The 25,135-nt window shown below is 44.9% G+C and overlaps 2 protein-coding genes across 2 annotated transcripts; one reads left to right on the top strand and one right to left on the bottom strand.

Moving 5' to 3' along the window:
- Positions 1 to 121: 121 nt before the first annotated feature.
- Positions 122 to 7,806, bottom strand: arxa (aristaless related homeobox a). The gene is made up of 5 exons (XM_037456536.2): positions 7,151 to 7,806; positions 6,316 to 6,883; positions 4,966 to 5,011; positions 2,931 to 3,262; positions 122 to 2,269 (listed from the first exon to the last, which is right to left on the bottom strand). The coding sequence occupies exons 1-5, from the start codon at positions 7,356 to 7,358 to the stop codon at positions 1,996 to 1,998; spliced, it is 1,428 nt and encodes a 475-aa protein (XP_037312433.2). The 5' UTR covers positions 7,359 to 7,806; the 3' UTR covers positions 122 to 1,995.
- Positions 7,807 to 18,069: 10,263 nt separating this feature from the next.
- hgd (homogentisate 1,2-dioxygenase) lies at positions 18,070 to 24,813 on the top strand. Its single transcript, XM_037456228.2, has 14 exons — positions 18,070 to 18,220; positions 19,293 to 19,364; positions 19,463 to 19,551; positions 19,649 to 19,754; positions 20,344 to 20,403; positions 20,493 to 20,584; positions 20,716 to 20,750; positions 20,866 to 20,945; positions 21,235 to 21,334; positions 21,762 to 21,886; positions 23,610 to 23,714; positions 23,828 to 23,954; positions 24,362 to 24,543; positions 24,654 to 24,813. Exons 1-14 carry the CDS (start codon positions 18,206 to 18,208, stop codon positions 24,798 to 24,800), a joined length of 1,335 nt encoding a protein of 444 aa, XP_037312125.2. The 5' UTR covers positions 18,070 to 18,205; the 3' UTR covers positions 24,801 to 24,813.
- Positions 24,814 to 25,135: the final 322 nt, after the last annotated feature.

Genomic DNA, 25,135 nt, shown 5'->3' on the forward strand with positions numbered 1-25,135 from the left:
CCCACCATTCAGTGAGTCCACGATATGGGTGTTAATTGCAATTTATTAAAAAGAGATACATTAATTTGCTGAAGGGTTTGTCTCACGCTAAATTGTCCATCAATATAAGACAGAAAACACGTTTTCTTCATAACACCTTTTATTAATAGCTCTATAATATTCTATTTCATATTGTTTTCTTTTCCCCTGGTTTAGGCCTATAGTCAGTCCTAAGGGAATTTGAAAAAAAATAACTGAATAAAAGATAACTCATTTTAGCAATGTAATTTATTCAAATTAGCATTATTGAACCAGGAAACCTACAATCACTTAATAAGAAAAATTAAGTCCTTCACTCAAGTCCTCCGGAGAAAAGTTTTGACATAAATAATGATCTAACAATCCTAATAATTCATAAACACAGGTGAAATTCTACACAGGGCGACATTCATTAAACACTACACCAAGTGCAAATTATCAAAACACCGGCTCTTGAAATTTACACAACCTTGTTTTGAAAATCATCCTTTTTTTGTGGTACTTTTTTCCCCTCCTTTTTACACAATATGTACAGTTTTCTTCCACACAGTTAGGTCATCGGAGACTCATCTCGGATCTCGACTTAGCTCGCGTGTCCTGGAGTCAGACTCAGCAGAGAGTAGCACTGCTGTGATAATCGAAGGGAGGTGGATTCTCAAATTGCAGCAAATTACAGAAATCAGGTGCTGGAAATCACCCTCAAGTCCCTCTGGTTTGATTCAGAGATTTAAAAACATGTGCATGTCCTGTGGTGCTGCTGAGCCTGACTGGTGGACAGGCAAGCAGTGGAGAGGAGTCAGGCTTGTAGAGAAGGCTATATGGAAGGTCTATGAACAGTTTTCCTTTGGTTCTGAGGGGGAGGGGGGGGGGTCCTCTTCCAACTCGCCTTTATTATAGACGCAGACTGGCCCACATCAATGCATACAGATTAAGAAGTGCCGAGCACTCAAGTTGTCCACATTTGAAGTAGCACGAGAATCCTTTCTAAGAGTCTGGTTTCCTCTGAGGTTCTTTAGCTTTCCGCGTGTGTGTGTGTGTGTGTGTGTGTGTGCGCGCGCTCTCTCCATTACAGATCCTAGGTAAGTAAAAGTGGAAAAATACTTTTTTTCTCAATTTAAAATACAGAAAATGAGCAGCAAAATGTACTTTCAAGATAAATGCAAAATGGGCCTGTGAAGCTATTTTATATTACTGAACTATTTTAGTTAATGCATTAATGTTTAACTTAAGGGGCATGTTACAGTTGAAGTTGGTCAGCTCAATCTATTTTGAACTTGTTTTAAACACTGTCTGGTTGCTTATTCTAATGTTTAGTATTTTATATTATGTTTGGTATGTAAAATCCAGAATGCAATGTAGAGAAAAAAAGTACTAATTGTAAATGTAGTATTTTAGAAATTTGCATCAAACGGAAATACTAAAAGACAACTACCTCACATACTTAGGTAATATACTTTGCTACATTCTACCACTGGCACTGTGTGTGTTTAGTTTTTTGATGCGTAAATGCACTCCACGTTGTAATAAAAAGCGGTATACATATACTGTGTGATAATCTATGCAAATAATAGGGAGCCCGATGAATATTGAACTATATTAATATCAACCCATTCAGCTGTCAAAAAATATTATAATTGCTCTATTAGTGAAAAGTTTAAAAATACTGAAGTTGCTGGACTGTAATCCAGAAAGGTGTGTGTACGGAGTGTAACTATAGATGTAATTACCAGATACACACACACACACACACACACGCAGGCATGCACACACACACTTTGCTCTTTCAAATTTGGTCGTGCTATATTTTGTTGGGGAAACATGAGGTAACATGGATGGTTGAACAAGGGGGACGTTGGGGCATCAGCCTCCAGAGGTATGAATGATGGGTGTCTCGGAGGGGGGGGGGGGGGGGGGAGGCGACGGTGTGGTGGAATGGGACGTGGGCCCGGGATGGGGGAGGCCTGGTATTGTGTGTGTTCAGCACACCTCCTTCCCTGTCGCTCCGGTTGGCAGGATGTTAAGCTGGGTGAGCTGAGCCGAGTGTTCCTTGGCCTTGAGGCGCAGCGCGGCGATGCTGGAGGCCCTGCGGTCTGCTGCGGCTGCGGATGAGGGGGAGGAGGAGGAGGAGGAGGAGGAAGGGTCGGCGAGGACCGGGCCTGCGTGGGAGGGGTTCTCTACAGGAGGGGCGGGCTGGCGGAGGAGAGCTGCGGCGGTGGAAGCACTGGACAGGGGACCCATACTGGAGAAGAGCCTGCGAGGACACAGAAACGTCACAGTCTAAAAACATTTATAGTTGCTGAATGTTTGTCCCAAATTGAAGTGATCCATAGCAACAAATGAATTCAAGAGCAGCATCTGCTTAAAAGAACACTGCTTGTTAATTTAGACTTTGAAACGTCCTTCAGACGTATTTATTTCACAATTATTATTTTTTTGTAGCTTCAATTGGTGTGCTTTAGGCGGGCCTCTTCAGTATATAGAGATGGCATGGAGAGTACAGTGCTGCATAATAGAGAGGATGAAAGCAAATGAGGAGCTAATTGCGGCATATGGAGTGTGCGGCGCGTCACACCTCTTCACAGCTTGCCTCGCGGCATCACACGTTTGGTTAATTCATCAGGACAGTTGACAGAGTGATTACGCACCACTGCGAATGGTTAACAGTGTAACATATTCATAATCAGACACTGAGATACACAGTGATGCAGTGTGACTGAGGGTTACTGCAACCGTCAGTCATTGGAGCGGCACGATGCACAGTTTAGCTCGGTTGCCGCTCTGCATTTTAGTCTGTAAAACGGCCTCGACGGAGTCATTTATTGTTAATTCCACAGATAATGGCGTGAATAAGTGTAAATAAAAGGGGGAAAATATCAGGTCCAAATGGAGCTCTGTGCATGGGTGCAGCTTACCTGCCAAAAGTGGGTCCGATGAAGGCGGGGTGGCGAAACATGGCGGCCGTGCCGAGGAAAGTGCCCAGGCCGAGGGGGGTGGCCAGCTGCGGTGCCGAGCCGTTGTGGTGTGGAGGGGCCAGGCCCGGGAAGGCAGCGGCTGCGGCTGCGGCAGCGGTCCAGGCGGACTCGAGGGCCGGGTGGTGATGGGGAGGAAAGGGCCCTCCGTCCAGGTAATGGCTGAGGGGGTGGCCTGCCCCCAGGGAGCCTGGAAAGGGCATTCCTGACGGGTGGGCCTGCACCCCGGCCTTCTCACGCTTCCTCCACTTGGCCCTGCGGTTCTGAAACCACACCTAAAGGGTAGGAGAGGAAGAAGTGACGGGGTTAATACGGGAAGATATCTGATGCAGAAGGAAAACAACGAATGCAGTATACATCTTAACTAGAAAATACAGGGTTCTGAATGTGTGTAGTTGAAATAAAATGAAAACAGCTGCCTATAGGACATTTCCCTGTTGCATTATGAGGCCTTTCCTCAGGGAAGGAGGGCGGGGGCAGTTGGAGACACTTCCCACATGTCATTATGAATGAGTTTCACGCTATAAATGCCCAATGTGTCATTGTAATTACCATGACGAGACCCCTATTGAATGGTGTGTCAGCGTAGTCTAATAGTTGTTCAGGTGGTGGCCAACCGGCGGAAAGTCAACGGTAATTACGAGCGAGGTAAACCCATGCGGCTCACGGTGTCTTATATCTTTGTCTAATTAAACCCACCCCCCCGCCACCCCCGTCCCAGCACACGGGCTTCTGGGAGGGTGGAATCATTAGGCGCGGTGTTAACAAAAGATCCCAGAAAATTACCCCTGAACCGGCTCCAATAACAATTAATGCGCTTTAAATTAAATTCTTTAAAAGAGACGCAGAAGAAGTGACTTTCCTTCCAAGGGACTATTTAACTTTCCCACGCGTCCACTGCGGCCCAGTTTGCAGAAGCACGGGGCTCCCACGACGGGCAAAATGTCAACATGGGGAGGAAAGTGATTGAACGAGCATAGGCTTGAGCGACAGGGGACATGCACGCGCGCGCGCGCGCGCACACACACACAAGCGCACGCACGCACGCATTATTCCCAGAGGACTGTTTAGCATTACACAGCCCCTCGGGAATTTATGAGTTTTTATCACCTCCTGATGGCGCCCGTTAAGTGATTTGTTCACCTACGGCCCCTAAAGAGACATCTGTTGTTTCACCGTGGGCCGTAACCTCCCGGGGCTTCCACCGTGTTTGAACTGTCTCTCTGGTTATGAGCCCGGGCTTTCGAAATGCGAGCCACGCTTTCAGTGCGAGGCGAAGTAGAGTATAGGGGAGGGAGGGAGAGTGTGAGGGAGGGAGGGGGGGGGGGGTGAGAGGGGCCGGGAGCAAACACCTTTAATGGTCTCTCATTCGCTCCCAAGTGCGAGGCATCGGATCAATGCAGGTCTATAGCAATCACATAATGGGAAATCAAATAGCATTATCCCTCCCTTCTCTCTACCCCTCATCCTCTCTCTCTCTCTTTTTTATTTTTTTACTCACGCACAACCCCCCCCCCCCCCCCCCCTCCTCCCCCGGCCCCTCTGATGGGAATTCAAACAGCACCTCGGCCCAGGAACACAGACAGTGTTTGCTCCTGCGCTAAGTGACTTTTTATGAATCGCCAGCGTCGGCTTAATTGCCACTAAAACGTCTCTCGTTGGCGTGTAATAACATTCAATAACAGGAAGGATCGCCTCCTAAGCAGCGACTGGGGCCATTTAACACTTTTTTTCCCTTCTTTTTTTTTACTGTTATATAAATTACTGCCTCAAATTGGCCCGTAATCGCTGATCCTCAATCAGTGACGCATATCACCGGTTATTATCCATCACTGTGTAACAGGGGCATTTTATAGAGGACATAAAACATTAGGGAATGCAGCGCCCCCCCCTCCCTCCCTCTCTCTCTCTCTCCCTGTTTGATTTACAAGTCAAAGGCTTTTCTTTTCAGATAAAGATAAACAAGAAAGCCACTTACTTGAACACGGGCCTCGGTAAGATCCAGACGCATCGCCAGCTCTTCTCTGAAAGGAATATTGAAAGAAAGAAAGAGGAAGAGAGACAGAAAGAGGATTCAAGGTTACAGGCCACTGTTTTGGAAGAATCGAAGAATTGCTGTTTTGTCCCCTCCTGTTTTTCACTGTCAACAATAGACGACCGAAAATAGGGTTGCTTCATCTTTTTTTGGTACTGCCGAAAGACGCCATAGCCATATTCTATTTTCCCTGTCAGGGATGGGTAGAAATGGGCCTAGTGATTGTTAGATTTTTTTCCTTAGCACAGGCCTGTCACTGTAACAACATAATGGTTGAAATAATGACATCTAAACTAGCCTGCCACAAAGCAATTGATGCTGCCTTCAGCTGCAAGACGGGCTCGCAGTGTATATTAGACCAACAAGTCGCCTTTAAGTAAATCGATTGGAACAAATATGAATAATCCCGGTGGTAAATCAAAAAGATCACATTTTCAAGTACAAAATACGGATGAATCAATGATCAAAATCCTTGTTTTGTAGGAATTAGTATGTTTTATTTGTAGATTTTATTTTATTTTCGAGATAATATCCTTTAGATATATTCGGAAGCAATAAAACCCTGATGAATAACATAACAAAAAGCTCTTCTGTTAGAGCGTGCACGTGGGGGGAAAAAAAAGAAGAAAAAGGTGCACGTGCCCTTGAGCTTGAGGTCAGGCCCTGAGTAATCATAATTATTTTATTTTTTTGCAGACTGTGTTCAGTATCATATCCAGCGGGTAAGCTGAGCCGGTGGATTATTCCCCCTGAGAGCAACACCGCTGTTGTTCTGTTGTCGTGGTGAACAGGAGCGGACACAGGTAGCGAAACGTCCCCGCTGTGGTCACCGAGCGCTCGGGTTTGTTGTTGGTGCATTTTATGAGGTGTGGTCCGCAACGGGGCTCCAGTTAAAATCGTGTGGAATTTCTGGGGAAATTATAGGGGAAATTGTATGGGGATATGTTTATTTAAATATACACGGATTTAATTATAACGTTCGTCCATTTCCGTTTTAAGAGAACACCCTGCATGTTTTGTGTTACGTTTCTATGATTTGAAACGAATAGCAATTATAATAATATTGATAATAATTTTAATAATGTTACAAATAAAATACAATTATTGTAGGACAATAGTCTAAATATAGACATTAGGAATTATTTGAGAATTCAAATTTATAACATTAAATGCAGGATTTCTAAAAATCCAATATAGTTGAAAAAATAATTTTGGGAGCACAACATTTTAGAATTTCACAGCGTGTTTTTTCCCGGCTTAACAAAAAAAGACCACGTTTGAAAATGTTCGTACCTGGTGAAGACGTCGGGGTAGTGTGTCTTCTGGAAAGCCCTCTCCAGCTCCTCCAGCTGGTAACTGGTGAAGGTAGTCCTGTATCTTCTCTGCTTCCGCTTCAGCATCCCTTCCTCCGAGTCACTGCCCGCCGACAGACACACGCTGTCCTCCCCGTCCCTCACGTCCCCATCCCCGGCGTTCAAGCTCTCCCTCTCCTCGTCCTTCGGGGACAGAGCGGCCGCGTCCCCGCTGCTCTCCTCCTCCTTCCCCGTGTCCTCCTCGAACTTCAGCGGGCCGAGCTCCACCAGTCCCAGGCTGCCGTCCTCCGAGCCCTCCCCGGGGCTCTGGTCGCCCTCGCCGCCCCGGCTCAGTGACGCGTTCTCCCGGTAGGACTTGCTGCGGCTGATGCTCACCTGCGGCGCGTGGCTGATTTTGAGGCTGTCGCCGGCTTGCTCCGCGAGGAGCCGCTCCCGCTCCAGCGCCTCGGCGTGCTCGTGGAGGTACTTCCCCCCGGCGCCGTACAGCCGCCGCAATTTGGGCGGCAGGTGCATGTCGGCGTTCAGGCCGAGGGGGTCTTTCGTTGGCCCTGACAAGGAAGCGCGTCAAATAGACGTCAACATTACGGAATAACACGTTGGCAGCGAATAACACGCAAAGCAAACATATCCCTCTTAGTAAAAAGTTTTTTGGGGTTTTTTATTTTGCAGGCCTTGCAAAAAACGTTGGCATGAAATTTAAAACGAACGCTTTAGCTCCAGACATTATGCAACAAATATGTTACTACATACTCTGCAGAACTCATTCCAGAACTCAACTATTTATTCCAGCTAAAAGAAATAAAATACAAACTTACTGTCAGCCGTTTTGTCGAGCTCCACTCTGCTGGGCAGACCCGTCAAACTTTGCGCCCCTATCAGTCTGACCTTACAGGGGCTCCGGCGGCCCAGAATGCTGTCTATGCAGTAAGAGGAGAGCAGCGTCGGGGATTTACTGCTCTTCCTCTCGCCACGGTCGTGGAGATCTTCCTCAAACTGACCGCTCATATCGACTCTTCGCTTCATCTGGTTTCGGTAACGCCTGTCAGTCTCCCAACTCTCTCCTCTCTCTCTCCCCCCACTCTCTCTCTCGCTCTCGCTCCTCTCTTTTCTCTCTCCCCTCTCTCTCTCTCTCTCTCCCGTGCTCTCTTCTTCCTCGTCTTCTGCTCTCCTCTCAAGTCGGCGTCTGTTTGAACCTGGACCGTTCACTCGTCTTCTCTCTCTCCCCCCCCCCCCTCTCTCTCTCTCTCCTCTGTCCCTCCCGTGTCACACACCCAGCTAATGACAGACAGCGGGTTCGGTTGCCTCTCGTTGAGCTCCGGTGTGCCAGGCGCTTCTCCGCTCTGCGCGCATACGTGGAGGCTGTTATTGCCCGCCTGATTGGCTCGTGTGTGTGTGTGTGAGTGTGTGTGTGTGTTTGCGAGGAGAGAGACGGCGACAAGGCGGCTTTATATATTTTACGATTAAAGTTAATTTGAGGCAAGGCGATAAAACCTGACATGGAATAGTTTTCCTCAATGGAACGAACTCGGCCAGTAAAAAAAAAAATGTGATGATGATGCAAGGTTTTTTTTGGCAGACATGGTCACAATGTTGCATCTGAGCCCCCAGGTGTGTTTTTTCATGCATTGATTATGTGCAACGATGTAGCCGCGACTACAACGGCTCAAAGTCACGATCGCCATATAGGCACAGGCCAGTTAATAAAATAATAAAACAATGGTGGCTGGATTCCATTTAGCTACTTTCTCTTAATAATTATAGTAGGATACGTTGTAACTTTTATATCTGTTCAAATGTCTCTACATTTTTTTATGCTGTATTGGCACACTTATATATATATATATGTATTTATTATTATATATAACATTTATAAGACATTACTTTTTATTGCATAGATTGTGTTAATAATACTTGTTTTATTATAGATTATATCAATAATAATAAAATAAAATATATATGAATGAAATGCTGATGTCTTTTCCGTGATGCTTCTGGGGTATTCGCACTACTCCTCATATACATGTATTTGTTTTGGTTTCCGTTGTGGTTTAGGCCTATACAACATAAACTCCACGTGCCAAGATAAGAAATGAAAAATCTGGCGCGGAGTTTGCGTTCAACCTCAGAGCACTTGCGATGACAGGCATGTCAGGGATTCAGTCGCATATAGAAATTTCCTCGTTGAGATCCGAATATTCTCCCGACCGCGTTCCAGGTTTTATCATTCGAATTACATTTTAATTTGATTGGTGAAAAACAGGCATTAGCCTAACATAATTAAAATCTATATTTCAGTCCGTCGGTCAGTTGGTCTGTCGGTCTTTCTTTTCTTTTCTTTTTTTTTTACTCTCCCTCCAATTGCCAGCTCTCTGCTGGGGTTGTGGATTGACTTAAAAAAAGAAGTGAGGGTGGCGCGACGGGGATGAAACGCTGCACAGGGAGCCGGGATGGTTACGCAGGGACTCCGCTGAAGAGTCGGGGAGAGACGGATCGACAATGTAATTTTAAATGAAAGTCTATTTAACCCGCTGTGAATGGCATGACCCTTATCCTCGCCTCAGAGCCCATCACTGTTAAAAGGATCATTTTCAGAATTCAATCCAAAAACTTCAGCAAGCGGCAATTTTCTCTCTCTCCCTCTCTCTCTCTCTTCCTCTTCCTACAGAGCATCGCAGCAAACGAAAAATAACAATAAAATATATGGCCAAGAAATTGCACAAGTTGTTCTTATTTCTCTTGTATCTGTTTTAACCGATAGCTGTAGGACCGTTTTGTGATTGAAACTGGAATGAGACGCCATTGATCTGTTTAGTTAAGGTTAGATTTCATCTTATTTTTTTTCTTCTTTTTTATTCATCGGTCTCAGTAAAATATAACCAACACTGATGCTATCTGCGGAGAAATGCCGCATTTATACCTTTTTGTGGAAATAAAGACATACAAGACAATATAATCGAGTTCTATCCTGACACTCAAAACATTGGTGTCAGATTCTACCAATCCGCAACTTTTTGGTGTCACAAACTTCCCAGCTTGTTTATTTGCACGGATATCAATGTAATGAGTGTAATAACAATATAAAATGTTGTGCCTTTTCCCGCGCGGTCACAAACAGACGTGCGTAATACAGACGGGTATTTAGAATCGCTCTGTAATTTGGGGGCCACAATTTGATTCATTTATCCGCACACTGTTATTAACCCTGTGGAAAAAGAGATGTCAGCCGCCATTTCAGCCAGCAGGACATTCGCGCTTTGTTTAAATGCACTAATTACGCGCATACATTAGAGGGGGACGGAATAGTCTGAGCGCAATTTTCAATTTTCCGTCTCTTTGACGCGCAGGTGAAGAGATGGCGGAGATGGCCCTCCTTTTCGGCATCACTTAACCGCCGCTTCCCTTGTATTTGCATATCTTACCTTTTAATATCCAGGGGGCTGACGCGCATTCGGTTCGTTTAAAAGCTCACATTCTTGGGGGGGGGGGGGGGGGTATACACCTTATGGGCCATTCGATTTTAACAACTCGATTGGACGTGCCACATTTTACCAGCCCTGTCTTCCGTGCTGCAGACCATCTCTGCTCCCTCTCTCAACTCAGGTCTCGGCCTCTAAACGGAAGGCGACGGAAGTGATACTGCGGGTCGATCGTTTAAGACCAGCAACATGTCTGCTTTGCCTTGCTGGCCATTCAGCTGGCGCCATCTCCTGGATCGAATAGGTAAGCCCCAGTTGTTACAACGTAGAGACAGATGTTCTGGTACAACTCTGCAAGAACTTTAATAGAGGCTATTGGAGCGGGAATTAACAACGAGCCCCCATAGCCATGCAAGCGACGTGTATCCTGCATTTTATTTGGTTATTGTATTTATTTGATACCCTAAGTCTCACCAATGCAAATACTGGTTCCTGATGTGCATCCACTGGCTCGAGGCCTCGGTGACGACGACTCATCCTCCATCCATCCACGCGCTCTGACATAATTGGACACTTGCTTGCCTCGAGAGGCCAAGAAGAGAAAAGAGGGAGAAAGAGGGGGAGAGAGAGAGAGAGAGAGAGAAAGAGAGAGAGAGAGTGCGCTGGGAGGGGCTTTTAAGGCGCGCGTAAGCAAAGTTAATTAGCGGTTATTAACAGCCCGCATAATGAGAGCGAGAGGGAGTCAATTTAATGACTTTGTTAGCGCGAGTTCAGAGCGACAGGCGATGATCGAAACAACAAAGGCGAGCGTGCGCGCAGCCATCATCCGTAATTTCCAGCGGTAATGCGGTCTGATCAGAAACAAAGGGTTCTAATTTCGCTCAACTGACTCGATAATTTGTCCTTATGTAAGGGAAATAATTAATGACTAAATGCTTCAACAGAAGTAGCCTTCTTTTAGGGAGGGAGGGGAAAGGGGGGGGTCGGAGGCCTCGTTTGCTTGAGAAGGTCGCAAGGAAATCAATTTCCAGGCCTATAATTATTTACATCACGAATTTAAAACGTGGACGTGTGCCCTCGGTTGCCGGTTAGTGTGCAGACGAGGGAGACTCTGCTCGAAGAAGGGAGAAGGAGTCTCCGAATTCTATTCCCTCAGACAAATTGTGTGTGGCAACAAATCAGCCACTTGTCATAAGAGACACGAAGAAAGGAATGCAGACTGCTAAGGGCACACAGCCCGGTCGAATCAAACCCCAAAGATGCATGTCGTGTGTAAGATTACCCATCAGGCAATTGCTGTGGAGGCTTTGCGACAGCTGATACCTGCTCATGCCTCCGGGTAGCTCTGCTGAATTGATGGCCTTCACCTCCGTATGCCTGTTGCCGACAACGTACCAGGTTATCGTGGCTACTTGGCAACATTATCCAAGACGTGCGCGTCTTTACGCATGGTTTCATCGTGAGTCGGAGGAAAGATGTGAGCGCTATTATCGATTGTGGCAATATGAGCCGCTCGCTGGCCACTCCTGGATTCATGGCGAGGGGATAGGTCACCCACACAAGAGCAGCAATTTCACGGCCCCCATTGTCTCCACTGATTACTGCTTTGATCGCAGAAATCAAGATCCCGAGGCTCTCGCAAACCCGCCACGGAGTCCAGGAGCTCGTGAGCTGAATAGGTCATCATCATCATCATGACCATCGTCATCGTCATCATCATAACCTTCATCATCATCGTCGCTATAGTTGACCACACAAACCTGGGGCGCGGTGTGTTTTCACAGGCGCGTTGCCCTTTTATTGATTGCGTGCCTTAATTTTAATTCGATTGCGCGAGTGTCAAAAATTCCGCAAGAATCATCCTAGTAATGAGATAATCAAAGTAATGTATGCAAATCAGTTATGTTGCCAGCTTATCAAAACCCGAGTGCCCCCCCTCGAGTCTGAAGAAGTCCATTTATTCAGTTAGTGGCAATACCTTGCGCAAATGGCGCGATGCAAATGACAGTTGATTAGACTAAATTAAGAACCTCGTTTCTCCCTGACCTTGTCTGAGTTTTATGTAAATTCTATTTTTTTCTTTGCTTTAATGTGATACAAAAAAAAGAAACCTTTTACATCCTGGCTTTTATAAATCGGAACAATATTTTCCATGAAACAATGGTCAGCCTCAAATAACTCTCGTGTCAATAACTATTATCCCTCTCTGCCTGTCTGTCTCCCACATACTTTGACCCCGGGGCAACTCCCACAGGGACACTACGTGTGCCGTTATAACTTCCTTGCTGTGGGGGAGTGTGCCTTGAAAATAGACTAGGTCTGTGTATTTCTGAGTGTGTGTGATTACACGCTGGTGTGTATGCGGGTACCATAACATGTTGTCTTATAGGGGGGACGGGGGAGTGCAGCTGAGACTTCCTCTCTGTGGGGTGTGTGGGGGCCTGTAGATGGGAAAGGAATAAATCCAATAGAGATTGCAGGGCTACGGGGCCTCCCGCTGGGGGCCCTCAGACTTGCAGGCCAGGATCGAAGTGCTTTTCTCCCCCTAAATTGGCCTGAGAGGCCGCAGGAGCAGCCGAGCTACACCTCCAGCACTGCGACTGCCCACGACCTAATGATGGTGTCGGGGACTGACGTACGTATGCACATAGGTACACACACACACACACACCGAAAAACTCCCACTATAGACTTCTCGGACTGACATAAGATCAGTCACACACTTGGACGAGAAAAAAACCACGCGGATATAAACACACCCTCCCCGTTGTCTGGCGTCGAACACACTCATCCCTTATCCCGAAGACCATTCACCTCAAGTTCTCCCTCTTCACATCTCACACCAACCCCCTCTGAACTACGCGGCTAAACTGCAGAGCTAGAGGAGGCATCCCCACCGTCCGTCCACACACTCCAGAGGGAGGGTGCGGATGGTACCGCGCTAAGTGTCTGGACTGATACACACTTGTGCCCTTTGCTTCCCTACAAGGAAAACACCAACAGCACCGCTATGCCATTACCTTGCCTGCCGCTGTCATTTTGGTCCTGTCCAGGGAGCTAATTTTATTTGAGATGAGGTGTCTGATGGGTTTCCGGGCCGGGTCCACAAACAGTGTGACAGAATATCCTATCACTGGAAATTTGTGGCTCAGTGCGCCTCATTACCTGCTCACAGGGCGTTTTAATGTTAACTACAGCATGCCACTACATGGCTCATCTCCAGAGGGTAACGGGCCGCAGAGGTGAAAACAGATATTTGGAACCGTGCAGACATTTCCACACATCGGCCCCGGTTCTGGATTTACAGCTGCTGGTTTGTTTTTTAATGTCTGCATGGTGAGAACGGGTTATTGCAGCGACCGCAGCTTAACACAAACATCTCTAACTAATACCGCTCCTGCTCGCATGTACGTACCATTAATACAGTTATAAACAATTACAACAATGTGCTCTCATGCAAAGTGTGTTGTTCCTCCGTTTAATCCGATCATAAGACGTCATCCTCATACACCTAAACATTACACAAGTAATGCAGACACTCGGATCTGCAGTTCAATCCTATTTAAGTTGCAATGTGTAATGGCAACATGGCAACATGCTCCAAACAAATAGGGGGCAGCATTTCACCTCGACTCCTAATCTAAATTTACAGTTGTAAGTACAAAGAACAGCTCTATCCCTTTAGCGGCCTTGTGGATCTTCCTCTGTGGAATACGTGTGATAAAGCGTAACAAACAGAGAACGGCTTCCCTCAGGGTTTAGCTTTGTCATGTAATTGCTGCAAATTTGAAAAGCTACTTTGACAGAAATAATAAAACCTTTTTTAAATTTTGAACAAACATTTAGTTCATTTGGGCTTTTTCTGACAGTATTGGTCTCTGAACATGTTTTTAATACAGGTTCTCTTTAATTGAGGAGACACAGTGGAAGTGAAGACTTCTCTAAACATGTCCTCCACTCATCTCTTTCCTTGTCCTCTCTGACTCATCATCACTGTACCGTCTTGCATCTTTTCTTTCCTCCTTGTTTCTTCTCTGCTATTTTCCACTTTGTGTTTTTCTCGCTTTTATCTCATCCCCGCCTCTCCTGTCTCTTGATGCTGATATACCTTTCACCTTGTTGTCTTCGATTCTCCACTTGCGTTTCTGCTGTGTTGCACTACATTGTGTTTTCTGTCTTCAGCCCCACGTCTGTTTTCTTTTTTAATAACTCGTCTGTAGCTTTGTGGAAAGCAGCGATTCATTCATACTAAATACCTTGTATGCAAACCCATGCACATACGCCGCAGACAAATACACAACAAAATCTCTTTGACATCAATAATTGGTAAATCCTCTGATTAACTTGTAAGAATTGTCCTCAGTGTGCTTGAGTAATTGCGTTTGTATGTGTCCTTTTTTTTATTGCATGCACCCCCCCTCTTTAAAGCACATCTTTATAACCAAGCAATTTCAAAGCAATTTTCTCTGTGGGAGGAGAGTGTAATTTTCTATTCTGTGACACTGTGATGTGTAAGAAACTGGGGAGCCAGCGCTAAAAGGCATCTATAGCGCGTGTCTTGGTGTGGGTGTGAGTCGCTTTAATGGCCACCGCAAGCCGGGTGGCGGTGGTGGTGAACGGGCGCGTGTCAGGAAGGCCACCATTTAATGACTCCCAAATAGTGCCCTCCTCGTTAGAGCTATCGTCCTGGAAACACGAGCCTGTGAACCAGGAGAGCGCCGCACGCTGCAACAGTCTTTTATCTTCATATTAAACCATTTGCATAACATTACTGCAATAGATGGGATTCAGGAGATACTCAACCCACTCGGGGGGGAGACAGAGAGCGTATACGGCATGTCCTTGCAAATCTAATCAGCGTTAAATGGAGCTGTCAAATGTGTGTGTGTGTGTATTGCTGGAAGGCTCATGTCAGTAGTCATTTAACATTAAGCTGCTATGGTGTGTAACAGGACTGTAATTACAAAATACAAGAATCCAAGCTATTTCTCGTTAGATGTGACATGCAAATACAGCAGTTAACTACCAGTGATACACAAGACGAGGCCAGGTGGTGACAACTCATGTGGCATGCATGCGCACTCCAGTCCTTTAAAAGTTAAGATGAAATAATTGACCATATTGAGCCGTTTTTACGTCGCTATGGCAACTCTACAGAATACAAAGATGTAGCCAATAAGAACAAATCGCATATTAAAAATATGCGATTTGTTCTTATTGGCGGCTGTGGTTTGCAATGATGATTGAATTTTGTGTGGTATCAGCAGGTTGACAAAAGACTCAATTCCATGTTTTGTGTAGATTGAACCCCTATCCATAAATGTATGAAGAGCACTTTTGCTTTTACAGTTGTCTGTCAGAGTAAAGCCGACAGCTGCTTTGCCCCTGCTCCAAGAAGAATGCGGAGTTGAGAGAATCTCATCACTGCTGAGGAAAAGGAGCAGGAGAGTGTGCAAGCACACTAATTAGTTGTTGCCACTTGCTTCTGCCTGATTAATTTAATCAAAAGTGCACAGTACAATGCACTGCTGCGGTTTTCAACCACTTGTAAAGTAAAACTGTATGGGTGGCGTTGGAAGGTTCATAGAAACCTCAGTGCTGACTTGATGGGATGTAATACCACTGTATTGGCCATGTAAAAGGCCCTGCATACTCTGCAACTATCATGCGCTCCATTGACAATACCCTTCTGTTACATTCATGGCAGCATTTGGGGTGGGACAAATTACACCTTTTTAGTTCGTTCTCGTGCATTGAGTTTGATGGCTTCACACTATTCCTCGCACATTAGACAGAATAACTGTCAACAGCTGTGTGGGTGTGCGGGACCTTAAGCGATCAATTTGTCGAAAATAACACCATTATGAAAAGCTACGATGCATTTAGTTTCACACGGTTGAGGTTTTCGCCACCTCTCAGGCGCAATGAAGTTATATTTGTGGGGCTCAAAGAACCAAAAGGTCCTTTATCCTAATGGAAGTAGTCCACAGTGAGGTCCACTTGATCATTTGAACACAATTCCTTTCATGTTCCTTGTATTGAAGGTGGTGGCAAAAGTCTTATCTGAAAATCGCATACGGTAGGTGGGATACAATGTTTTTTGACTGTTGTTTTAGGTGAAATGACCCTTTAAAGGGGACCAGAATATAGAAGAATGGATTAAAAATAGCAGATACATTGTGAGAAGCTATCAAAGTTTGTGCACTTATATGTATTGTGTAAGGGTAAGGATGTCATCACACCGCAAAATGGGATTGTAACTGTATGTGTCTGTGTGACTGTGTGTGTGTCTCTCTCCCTCTGTGTGTGTCTCTGTCGGCTCGTGAGTGTATGTCTGCGCATGAGTTTTGGAGATTGCTTGTTTATGCATATGGGGATAGACTGTGCCAGGTGAGTGTACCATTTACCATCACACCATTGAGTTCAGCAGGCATCTAATAACAAAGCATTTACGGCCCACTTACGCATGCATAGATATAACTGTCAGTAGACAACAACAGTCCCCTCTTTTTCGTCTCCTGCTATTCCTGTCTCTCTTAAAGTACACAGGCCCCATCCGGATTGGACCCAAATACTCTAGAATTCTATCATCAGACTCGGGGAGGAAATTAAAATCGGTCATTTTCTTTCTCCGCACAAGGAGCAGATCAATTTCCGGAGACCGGGACGTGATATTTTCCTGCCATTGGGCTTTCTCGTCTTCGGCACAGCACCCTGACTGGCTGCCAGCGGGGGGCCCGGGCCTGACTGCACGCCTCGCCGGAGAACAGTTACTTCTGCCGCGGCGAGTTTATTTGCGCCTCGCTATGAGAATTGCCATCATTTACCCTTCCCCAACACCTCCCTAAAAGAAAAGAAATAGACAAGAGGGGAAGCGAGGCAAGACTGAGAGAGGCGAAATTGATTCTTTTTGATGGGCTCCATGCTGCACGGGGGACATTAGGTACCCCTCGTTTGACCATCTATTTCCAGAAATGAACCGAAATACATTTTGCGTAAGGTAATGTGGGCCTTTAGGCCTTTTGGGGGCCTTCAGCTGTTGTTCATATCAATAGTGACATGCATGCTGCAGCATGCAGATGTCCTGCCGAGTATTATTCTGGTTTTAAGAGAAGCCAATTCATCGTGCAGCTGTACGGGATTGATAACTCACTTAAACAGAAACTGACTGGGTGTTAAGCATAATGGAATTAAGGGAAAACCCTATGAAGCATCGGGCGTTACACCTGGAGAGGTGGGGCTCCCAGCGTTCAAGTTGGTGGCTCATTCAACTCTAGGAACTGTGTAGCATTTGTGGGTATGAAATGGAATATCTGGATATTTAAAGCATCCTTTATTTAGTTAATTACAGGGGTTTCTAATGTTTATCAAGACCCCCCAAACCAAAAGCGGGACGGAGCAGGGGCCCCCTACTATATATATTGTATACAATTTTTTTAATATTAATCTGGAACTAGAGCCATGTATAAACATGTATTGTTGTTAAGCAATCAATACTAGACTATTCAAATAATAGTAAATGTTTTATCTGAAACGTGCATGGTACAGTGAGGGTGGCCATGCTACTCAACTGATGGACACATCTTCTCAACTAATTCCAATGCTAATAGTCTGTTAATTACACAATAATCACGCATGCAAGCTATTGAAATTGGATTGTTTTTTAAACATGAAAAATGGTCTAATTAACCAAAGATTTCAAAACCCCCTGCAGTACTTCCACAGACCCCTGTTGAAGACCTCTGGTGTATAATCACCTAAACATAAGAAATCCGTATCTCTTAATAGACCTGACCCTTTTCACACAATCATTTACTTTTCAGAATAAACTCTTACATAAGAAAAAAGAAACAATTGGACTACAGCCAATTTGGGAGCCAAGACTCTACTCATCGATTTTGAGGGTTTGTTTTGCAGGACGTGAGGATGTGCATGACACCCATTGTTGGCTCTATATGAGGTCACCACAATTTGACCACGCAGAAGGATACTAACATCATGTCTGTTACACCATCACATGTAGAATGCTTATCATTTATTCAAGGCCTGCATAGGCCTATACATTTTGTATAGTCTATAATTAGTTATATAAAAATCTAGCATCCCATTGTCAATATTCTTTTAGGTGGTTTGCGGTTGCCTGTGAATAATCCTGACTTCCCTTCATCGTATGAACTGCTTTGGATAAGTTGGTTGTTGGTTCTTGACACTGGTCTTTGTTTGCACACATTTCGCCATTTGACCCCTTCTTTTTCAGACCCCGATGTTGCGTAATGCAGCCAGTCAAGGCCTAATTGAACCCAGATTGAGAAACATAGATCCAGCCCACTTTTTCCACCCAGTTCAAATGTGCGCCCTGCACTGGAATTTGGACAAAGGGAGTCAGACTGCGAGTTAAATTGTAACCACTGAGACACTTCGACAGCTACGGGGGAATTACTAAACGAAGGCACAATGACTGAACTCAAGGTAAGGCAGCTTTTACAGTATTCTACACTGTATACGATGCACGGAGCCAGCATAGCACCGCGCCGGTCCTGCTGTCTGCTTGAGGGGCGTCGTCGGCCCGCTGGCCAATCAGAGTGCAGCATTCAGCGGCTTCCCAGATGTGGAGCGAGACACGTCGCCAGTGTAACAGAATAATAATCTTTCAGCATAATTTGAGTAGAAAACAAACCAGTTGGCATTCATGTAGTTCAGTAATTGCGATCGCTTTTTCAATTTTTTTTTTAATCCAAAATATTTTCATATATCCGCGTCGTTTCCTTAATAGCCGACAGCAGTCTACGGGATAAAGTTTTTGGGATAAATAAATCATTTTGTAGACTAGTTGCGATACATTTTCAGTGAAACATTTTAGGAATAAACGTAACTAACTGACTCATTAAACGGTTCGTGCGATTTGATCTTTTCCCCCCGAATTTTGTCCCTTGTTTTTTTTAACCTTCGTGTTATTTTTAGTTGAATTAATCCAACATTCTGTTGTTTTTGCAACAAACTGGAGACTCAAAAGCGTTTTGTGCACTCACAAAGGTAAGTTATTTGGCGTCTCACATATGGAACCTCTCCATGCCTGTGTGGCAGATTTTTGCAGAGCAACAATGACTCAGCAAGAATTCTTTATGTTGTGCCAAGATTGTTATTTCAGTGGTAAGAAAATACTTGCATGCTGATAGAGCCCGGCCAGTGCAGAAAGATGGTGGAGTAATAATCTTATCATAATTAAAATATTGATAAAGAAAAAGCCTACTGGGGAGGAAGTTAGTGTAATTACTCTCTGTAACACAATAACAAAAATAATGGATGACTGCGAGGGGGGAAATTTGGCTGCAGTTTGTTTGATCATAGATCTAATGTGAATCAATATGACAACAATTAACAAAAAAAACAAGCCTTAATGACAAACCTTCAAATTTAATTATAACCAGCATGAACACATTTATCTGGCATCACAATGAAGCCCCATGATGTTTACATGATGTGATTTTTTTATTTTTCCACTTTAACTTGGCTGAACTCGAGAGTTGAATGTCTCTTGCAGTACCTGAGCGGTTTCGGGAACGAGTTCTCTTCTGAAGACCCTCGCTGTCCCGGATCTTTACCCGAGGGACAGGTAACACCCACAGAAACCCACTGTGGGATCCAATCACAAGAGCATTTACTCACTACTTTAGCCATTTTTTGCCTGAATACTGCATTTTGTCTCTACAGAACAATCCTCAGCTGTGTCCATACGGCCTCTATGCTGAGCAGCTCTCCGGCTCTGCCTTCACCTGCCCTCGGCCAGCCAACAAGAGGAGGTATTCATCTGCTTCTACATTTAAACTGACCGCAACGAGACCAAATGGAGCAGAGACACAACGGATGACTTAACGTTGGTTCTCTTGCTTCCTCCAGCTGGTTGTACCGCATCTTGCCGTCTGTCAAGCATAAGCCTTTTGCTGCGGTGCCCTGCGGGAACCTAACAGAGGACTGGAATGAGGTGGAACCCGACCCGAACCAGGTACATCAAGCGTCCCTGCTCACTTTGTTAGGAAAATGGAAAAGTGCCAAAAAACATGTCAAAGATCGCGACAAAATAAACACTATTAAAGTCTATTAAAATAACCAAACATCCTTAATTATGCGTTGGGTGTTTAAAAGAATAGTTGGATATTTTGTGAAATTGGCTTACTTGCAGAGAGGTAGAAGAGAAGATTTAGCATTTTATCATGTATACACTATAAATGAAACTACAGCAGGTTAGCTTGGTTGGAAAAAAGGAAACAGCTATCAGGTCTCTGGAAGAAATGTAACAAAATCCATCGAGTACCTCTTAAACTCGACTATAAACAATGTTAGATGTGATTTGATTAATTTGTAAAATAACTAAGCAAACTCAAGAAATTACTAGCTAGCTCTCTACGCTATAAGCTAAGCTAACTGGCTTCTCGCCATAGCGTCATATGTGCCATACAGACATGAGAATGATCTTTTAATCGAATTTTCTACAGAAAGCCAAAGTTTGTAGTGTGCCTTCACATATCTGCACCAATAAATTGCTTTAAATAATAGGTTTATCAAATAGATTGTGACTTTGCTTTCTCTTACAGCTGCGATGGCTGCCATTTATCATTCCCAAATCCGCAGAGAAGAAAGTGGACTTTGTGGCTGTGAGTTTATTCAGTATTTTCCCCACATTATTATTTTTCCTTAAATATCCTTTAAGAGCTCACTGATTTGGGATTGCCGTATTTTGCAGGGCCTGCAAACTGTCTGCGGTGCCGGAGATGCCAAATCCCGCGATGGCATTGGCATCCACGTGTACACCTGCAACACCTCCATGGTTAACAGGTGAGGGTGCATCTGCGTGCAAATGTGTCCGACCATCAATCAAATAGATGTTCTTCCCCGCATCAAACAGCCAAAAAACTTTTTGAACATTAATTTTGACTAATTTCTCTCTCCTTTTCCTCTTGTTCCAGGTGCTTCAACAACTCAGATGGAGACTTTATGATTGGTGAGAAAAAGAGTTGCGGATGTTTTTTGTGGTCAACTTTCACAAGAACAAAGACATTTCTATAATCAACCTTTATATTCCTTAAAAATGTTCTCTTCTATGTTTGTCCCTCAAGTCCCCCAACAGGGTGAGATCTTGATCACCACAGAGTTTGGGAAGATAATGGTCGAGCCAAACGAAATCGTTGTCATCCAGGTGAGGTCGAGGTATTTCATCTCGCCCCAGTTTTTACCTGGGAATCTACCACTGTGTCTGCCCCCTACGTTCCACTTACCATATTTAGAAAGACATAGTTTCAAAAATGACTTTAAAAGTAAATGGCAGAGGAAAGAGGTTTGAGCAACAGAAAGCCTGACCACCAGGAGTTTTCTCAAACACTGTATTCCATGAACCCATAAGTGCCCCCGGCATCGGTGCATCCCACATGCCATTTATAACATCATTAAATTTCCTTTCACCACCACTTTTTGTGTTTTTTTTCTAGCAAGGGATGCGCTTCAGTGTGGATGTGTTTGGAGAAACCCGAGGCTACATACTGGAGGTGTATGGAGCCCATTTTGAACTCCCTGACCTGGGACCCATAGGTGTGTTTGTACGATGTTTGTGGGAGTAATTTGTTGGTGTCCTTGAAAGCAGCACGCCGACCTCTTTTGTGTCTGTTTCTTGCAGCTGTCGGTAGTTTTGTGAATTGGTTTCCATCTTCTCCCCAAATCTGTCATCATTTAAGTCACGCTAGCATCACAGAGATGGAAATGTCACTAGGTCAATTGGTTCACCACTTTGGTTCAGACCGAAATATTTTGCCAATGAGGTGATTTGGGATTTTGAGTGAATCGTTTCAGCAACTGTTGATTGATTGTGTTTCAATAACTTAAGTGATCTATTAACTATTGTACGTTCACATCTACCTGGAAACACATGATAGCCTCCCGGAGTGAACATTGTGTAGCATTTCAAGCTTTTGGTGTATGCCTTAGTACATGTGTAACCATGCATGTATGTATTTTGCAGGAGCCAACGGTTTGGCCAACCCAAGAGATTTCCTCTGTCCAGTCGCCTGGTACGAGGATCGTAAAGTGGCCGCGGGCTACAGCGTCATCAACAAGTACCAAGGAAAGCTCTTCGCCTGCCAACAGGTGCTTTTCTTTCCTGACATTGCTCTCATGTAAACTGACACGTTTTGCCAGACTAGCCATATCAGCCTATTTGTGTTTGTGTTTGCTTCAGCGAACGCGCTCCAACCACAACGACGATTAACAGGAAACCCGTCCAAGTGACGCGTATGATCCGCTAACTGTTTCTGCCGAATGAGTTGCCATCCCTGATGATTTAATATCAAAGTGTGAGCTGCTATCCGTGCGGCGGGTTTCCTACCCCCGACTCCCGTATGAGCCTTAATCACTCATGATCAGTTGAGGCCCTCCGGATGTACGGGCAGCTCACCTGTGAAGCTTTGGTTTGTCTCAAGTTGAGCTTTAATTTCACCATATTTCACTCAGGGAATGACCCCGCCCCTTCCGAAGTGTCCCGTTGGGCGCATAATTGGATGCGACACATAATGTCTAACAGGAAGGTTTTTTTTTTTAACCGCGGCGGGGGAAGAGGTGGGAGGAGAAGTTTGTCAGGGGTTGGGGGTTGGGGTGTCGTTACCGTGGAAACCATGTCACAACACGCTGTTATGATTCATTGTATGAAGCACACAAGAGCAATATACTGCCATTTGCGTATGCAAAACAAACATTTCTTCCATCGATCTAGCTGCCTCCACGCGGGTATCTGCCCTGTTATGCGCGAGGTGTGAGGGGTCGAGGCTGCTGCTTGCACCTGACACTCTTTTCCGGGTGTTCAGCCTTCCACGAGCGAGGAGGGTGAGGCCACAGGAGTAAGAAAATGAGGCGGGGGGATGCAAAGCCTCATCTCAAGGAAGATGCTGGCGCTCCCGTCTGGTCCTGCTGTTTTGTTCCCCCGCAGCGTGTCGAAATTGCTCAAATTAACTTATTATTTGCTTGACTGGGCCAATATGTTTGTGTTTTGTGTGCACGTGTGTGCGAGTGCTCGCTCTCCTCCCTTCACCCCCTCGTTTTAATCGAATGTAGTGGAGTTACCGTGGATGAATGTCCAAGAAATTACCTGCACTTGCTTTCCCAAAGGCCTTTTGGTAGGGCACCTCCTGTGAATCGCAGGTGCGGTTAAGGTTCTTTGTGGGTGTATTTTGGTTATGCAATGTGTATGAGTTTAATTATGCGCATGTTTGTGCATGCAAACGTGTTTCATTGTCAGCGTGGGTTAGCCGTTCACGCGTGGAAATGTATGTGAGCTGGTGTGTAAGGAGCACACAGGTCACACAGGAGGCGGCTTGAGCTGTAATGAACTATATTGATTTTCAGAACTGCTGTTGAATGTCTTTTTTTCTTCGGGGTGGCATTATCAGAACAGAAAAACTATATGAAATTGCTGTGGTTTTAACAATCAAGATAAAGAAATATCTCTGCACCTACTGTTACTGCTGCTCCCCCCCCCTCCTCCCCCCTAACGGTGCAGCCGCGAGCGTCAGGATGCTCAGAGTTTGGGAAAGTTTGATTGTGAAGCCAATTACCCCATAATACCTGGAGCTGCGTATCACAAAGAACAGGGGGGAAGAAAGAAAGACGCACGCTATCTTTCAAAATCAACCCTTTTCATTATGAGCAGTTTTTTTCCCTCTCTTTATGTCAAGAAGTACTCTCTCTGGGAATTTAACATCACCAAGACATTATTCATTCTTCCTTTCTCCCATTGAAAAGATCAATTTGAAACCTTTTGTGTTTTGTTGCTCAGGCAGACTCCTCTTATCTGTTTGCCTCTGTGCTCTGCACGTAGGATTTCTCTCCGTTCAATGTGGTGGCCTGGCACGGGAACTACACGCCGTACAAATACAACCTGAAGAACTTCATGGTCATCAACAGCGTGGCCTTCGACCATGCGGTGAGTCCCGTTTTAAACGCAATATGCTACACCACTTTTTCAATACACCAACAACAAATGTGTTAATTGATCTTTGCATTCTGCTCTTGACTTGGCCACATATTTTCCAATAGGATCCATCTATCTTTACTGTGCTGACTGCCAAATCCACACGACCAGGTGTGGCGATTGCTGACTTTGTCATCTTCCCCCCACGGTGGGGTGTGGCTGACCACACCTTCCGTCCACCATACTATCACCGTAGGACATCAACAACACACACAAACACAAATACGCACATGCCCTTCCTCACATCAATTGTTGGGTGATAATAGGAAGCCCTAAAAAAGCAGAAACAATTCATTTTAAGGACCTGGTGTGGCAGTAAAAGAATCCTTATTTGAAAGGAAATGTAGAATTTGTTCTTGTGAAGCTCATTCCAGTCTATCAAAGATTGGAAACAAGCCAGCCAACAAGTCAATTTACGCAGCAGCCGACAGCTATCCACCGGCTGCAGGACTCTTTTCAACTGCCACGGCACCTTTTGTCTGTCTTCACCACAGATCTATAAAGCCATCTAGTGGAAATCAGTGTCACAGCTCACGTGTGTACAGTGAACTGTATCTGCTGCAGTGTTGCATTACAGCTCCCCCTGCTGGTCGCTTTAGGTAACTGCATGAGTGAATTCATGGGTCTGATCGAAGGCCACTACGAGGCTAAAGCGGAGGGCTTCCAGCCGGGAGGGGCCAGTCTGCACAGCATGATGACCCCACACGGGCCGGACACAGAATGCTTTGAAAAGAACAGCAGTGCTGAGCTCAAACCCGAAAGGGTGGCTGAGGGAACCATGGTAAGCAAAAAGAAAGAAAGTACAAAAGTTTTTAAAAGTATTAGGTTTCAAAGTAGAGCAGCAACATCCTGAGTCTGAAACCGGAGCAACGGCATCTTTTCTTCCTGCAGGCTTTCATGTTCGAGTCCTCCTTCAGTATGGCGGTGACCAAGTGGGGTCTACAAACGTGCCAGAGGATCGACAAGAGCTACCATCACTGTTGGGAGTCTCTCCGCAGCCACTTTGACCCCAACTGGAAGCCCAGCAAACAGCAGTAGAACAAAGTGACTGCGAAGAAATTTTTTCCAAATATACAATTATGAGATAAAGACAACACAAATGTAATCTGACTTTATTAAAAATAACTAAAACCAATGCCATGTTTTTTATTTATTTAATTACAAACAGAAGAGAGATTTGCTTTGTCGTGTTGGAAATAGAAAAAAAATTGTTTTAGTATGTATGCATTTTGTGTTTTCTGTACTTGTGCCGGTTATTTTGAATTTACCATTACCTAACAAGTGTTTAGGCACCATGGTTGTTTAGCAAATGTTATATAGCCTTGCTTTAACATTGTTTTACTCAAGGGCACCTCACTGACCACTGATGGTGA

This window comes from Pungitius pungitius, chromosome 19 (genome assembly GCF_949316345.1).
Source record: "Pungitius pungitius chromosome 19, fPunPun2.1, whole genome shotgun sequence".
In the NCBI taxonomy this organism is placed as follows: domain Eukaryota; kingdom Metazoa; phylum Chordata; class Actinopteri; order Perciformes; family Gasterosteidae; genus Pungitius; species Pungitius pungitius.

Coding starts and splice junctions, on each gene's coding strand:
- arxa (XM_037456536.2), bottom strand. CDS start 7,358: ATGAAGCGAAGAGTCGATATGAGCGGTCAGTTTGAGGAAGATCTCCAC. Junction 5,012..6,315: donor TACCCCGACGTCTTCACCAG/GTACGAACATTT, acceptor TATTCCTTTCAG/AGAAGAGCTGGCGATGCGTC. Junction 2,270..2,930: donor ATCGGACCCACTTTTGGCAG/GTAAGCTGCACC, acceptor GTGTCCTCGCAG/GCTCTTCTCCAGTATGGGTC.
- hgd (XM_037456228.2), top strand. Junction 19,552..19,648: donor CGGCCAGCCAACAAGAGGAG/GTATTCATCTGC, acceptor TGCTTCCTCCAG/CTGGTTGTACCGCATCTTGC. Junction 21,335..21,761: donor CCCTGACCTGGGACCCATAG/GTGTGTTTGTAC, acceptor TGTATTTTGCAG/GAGCCAACGGTTTGGCCAAC.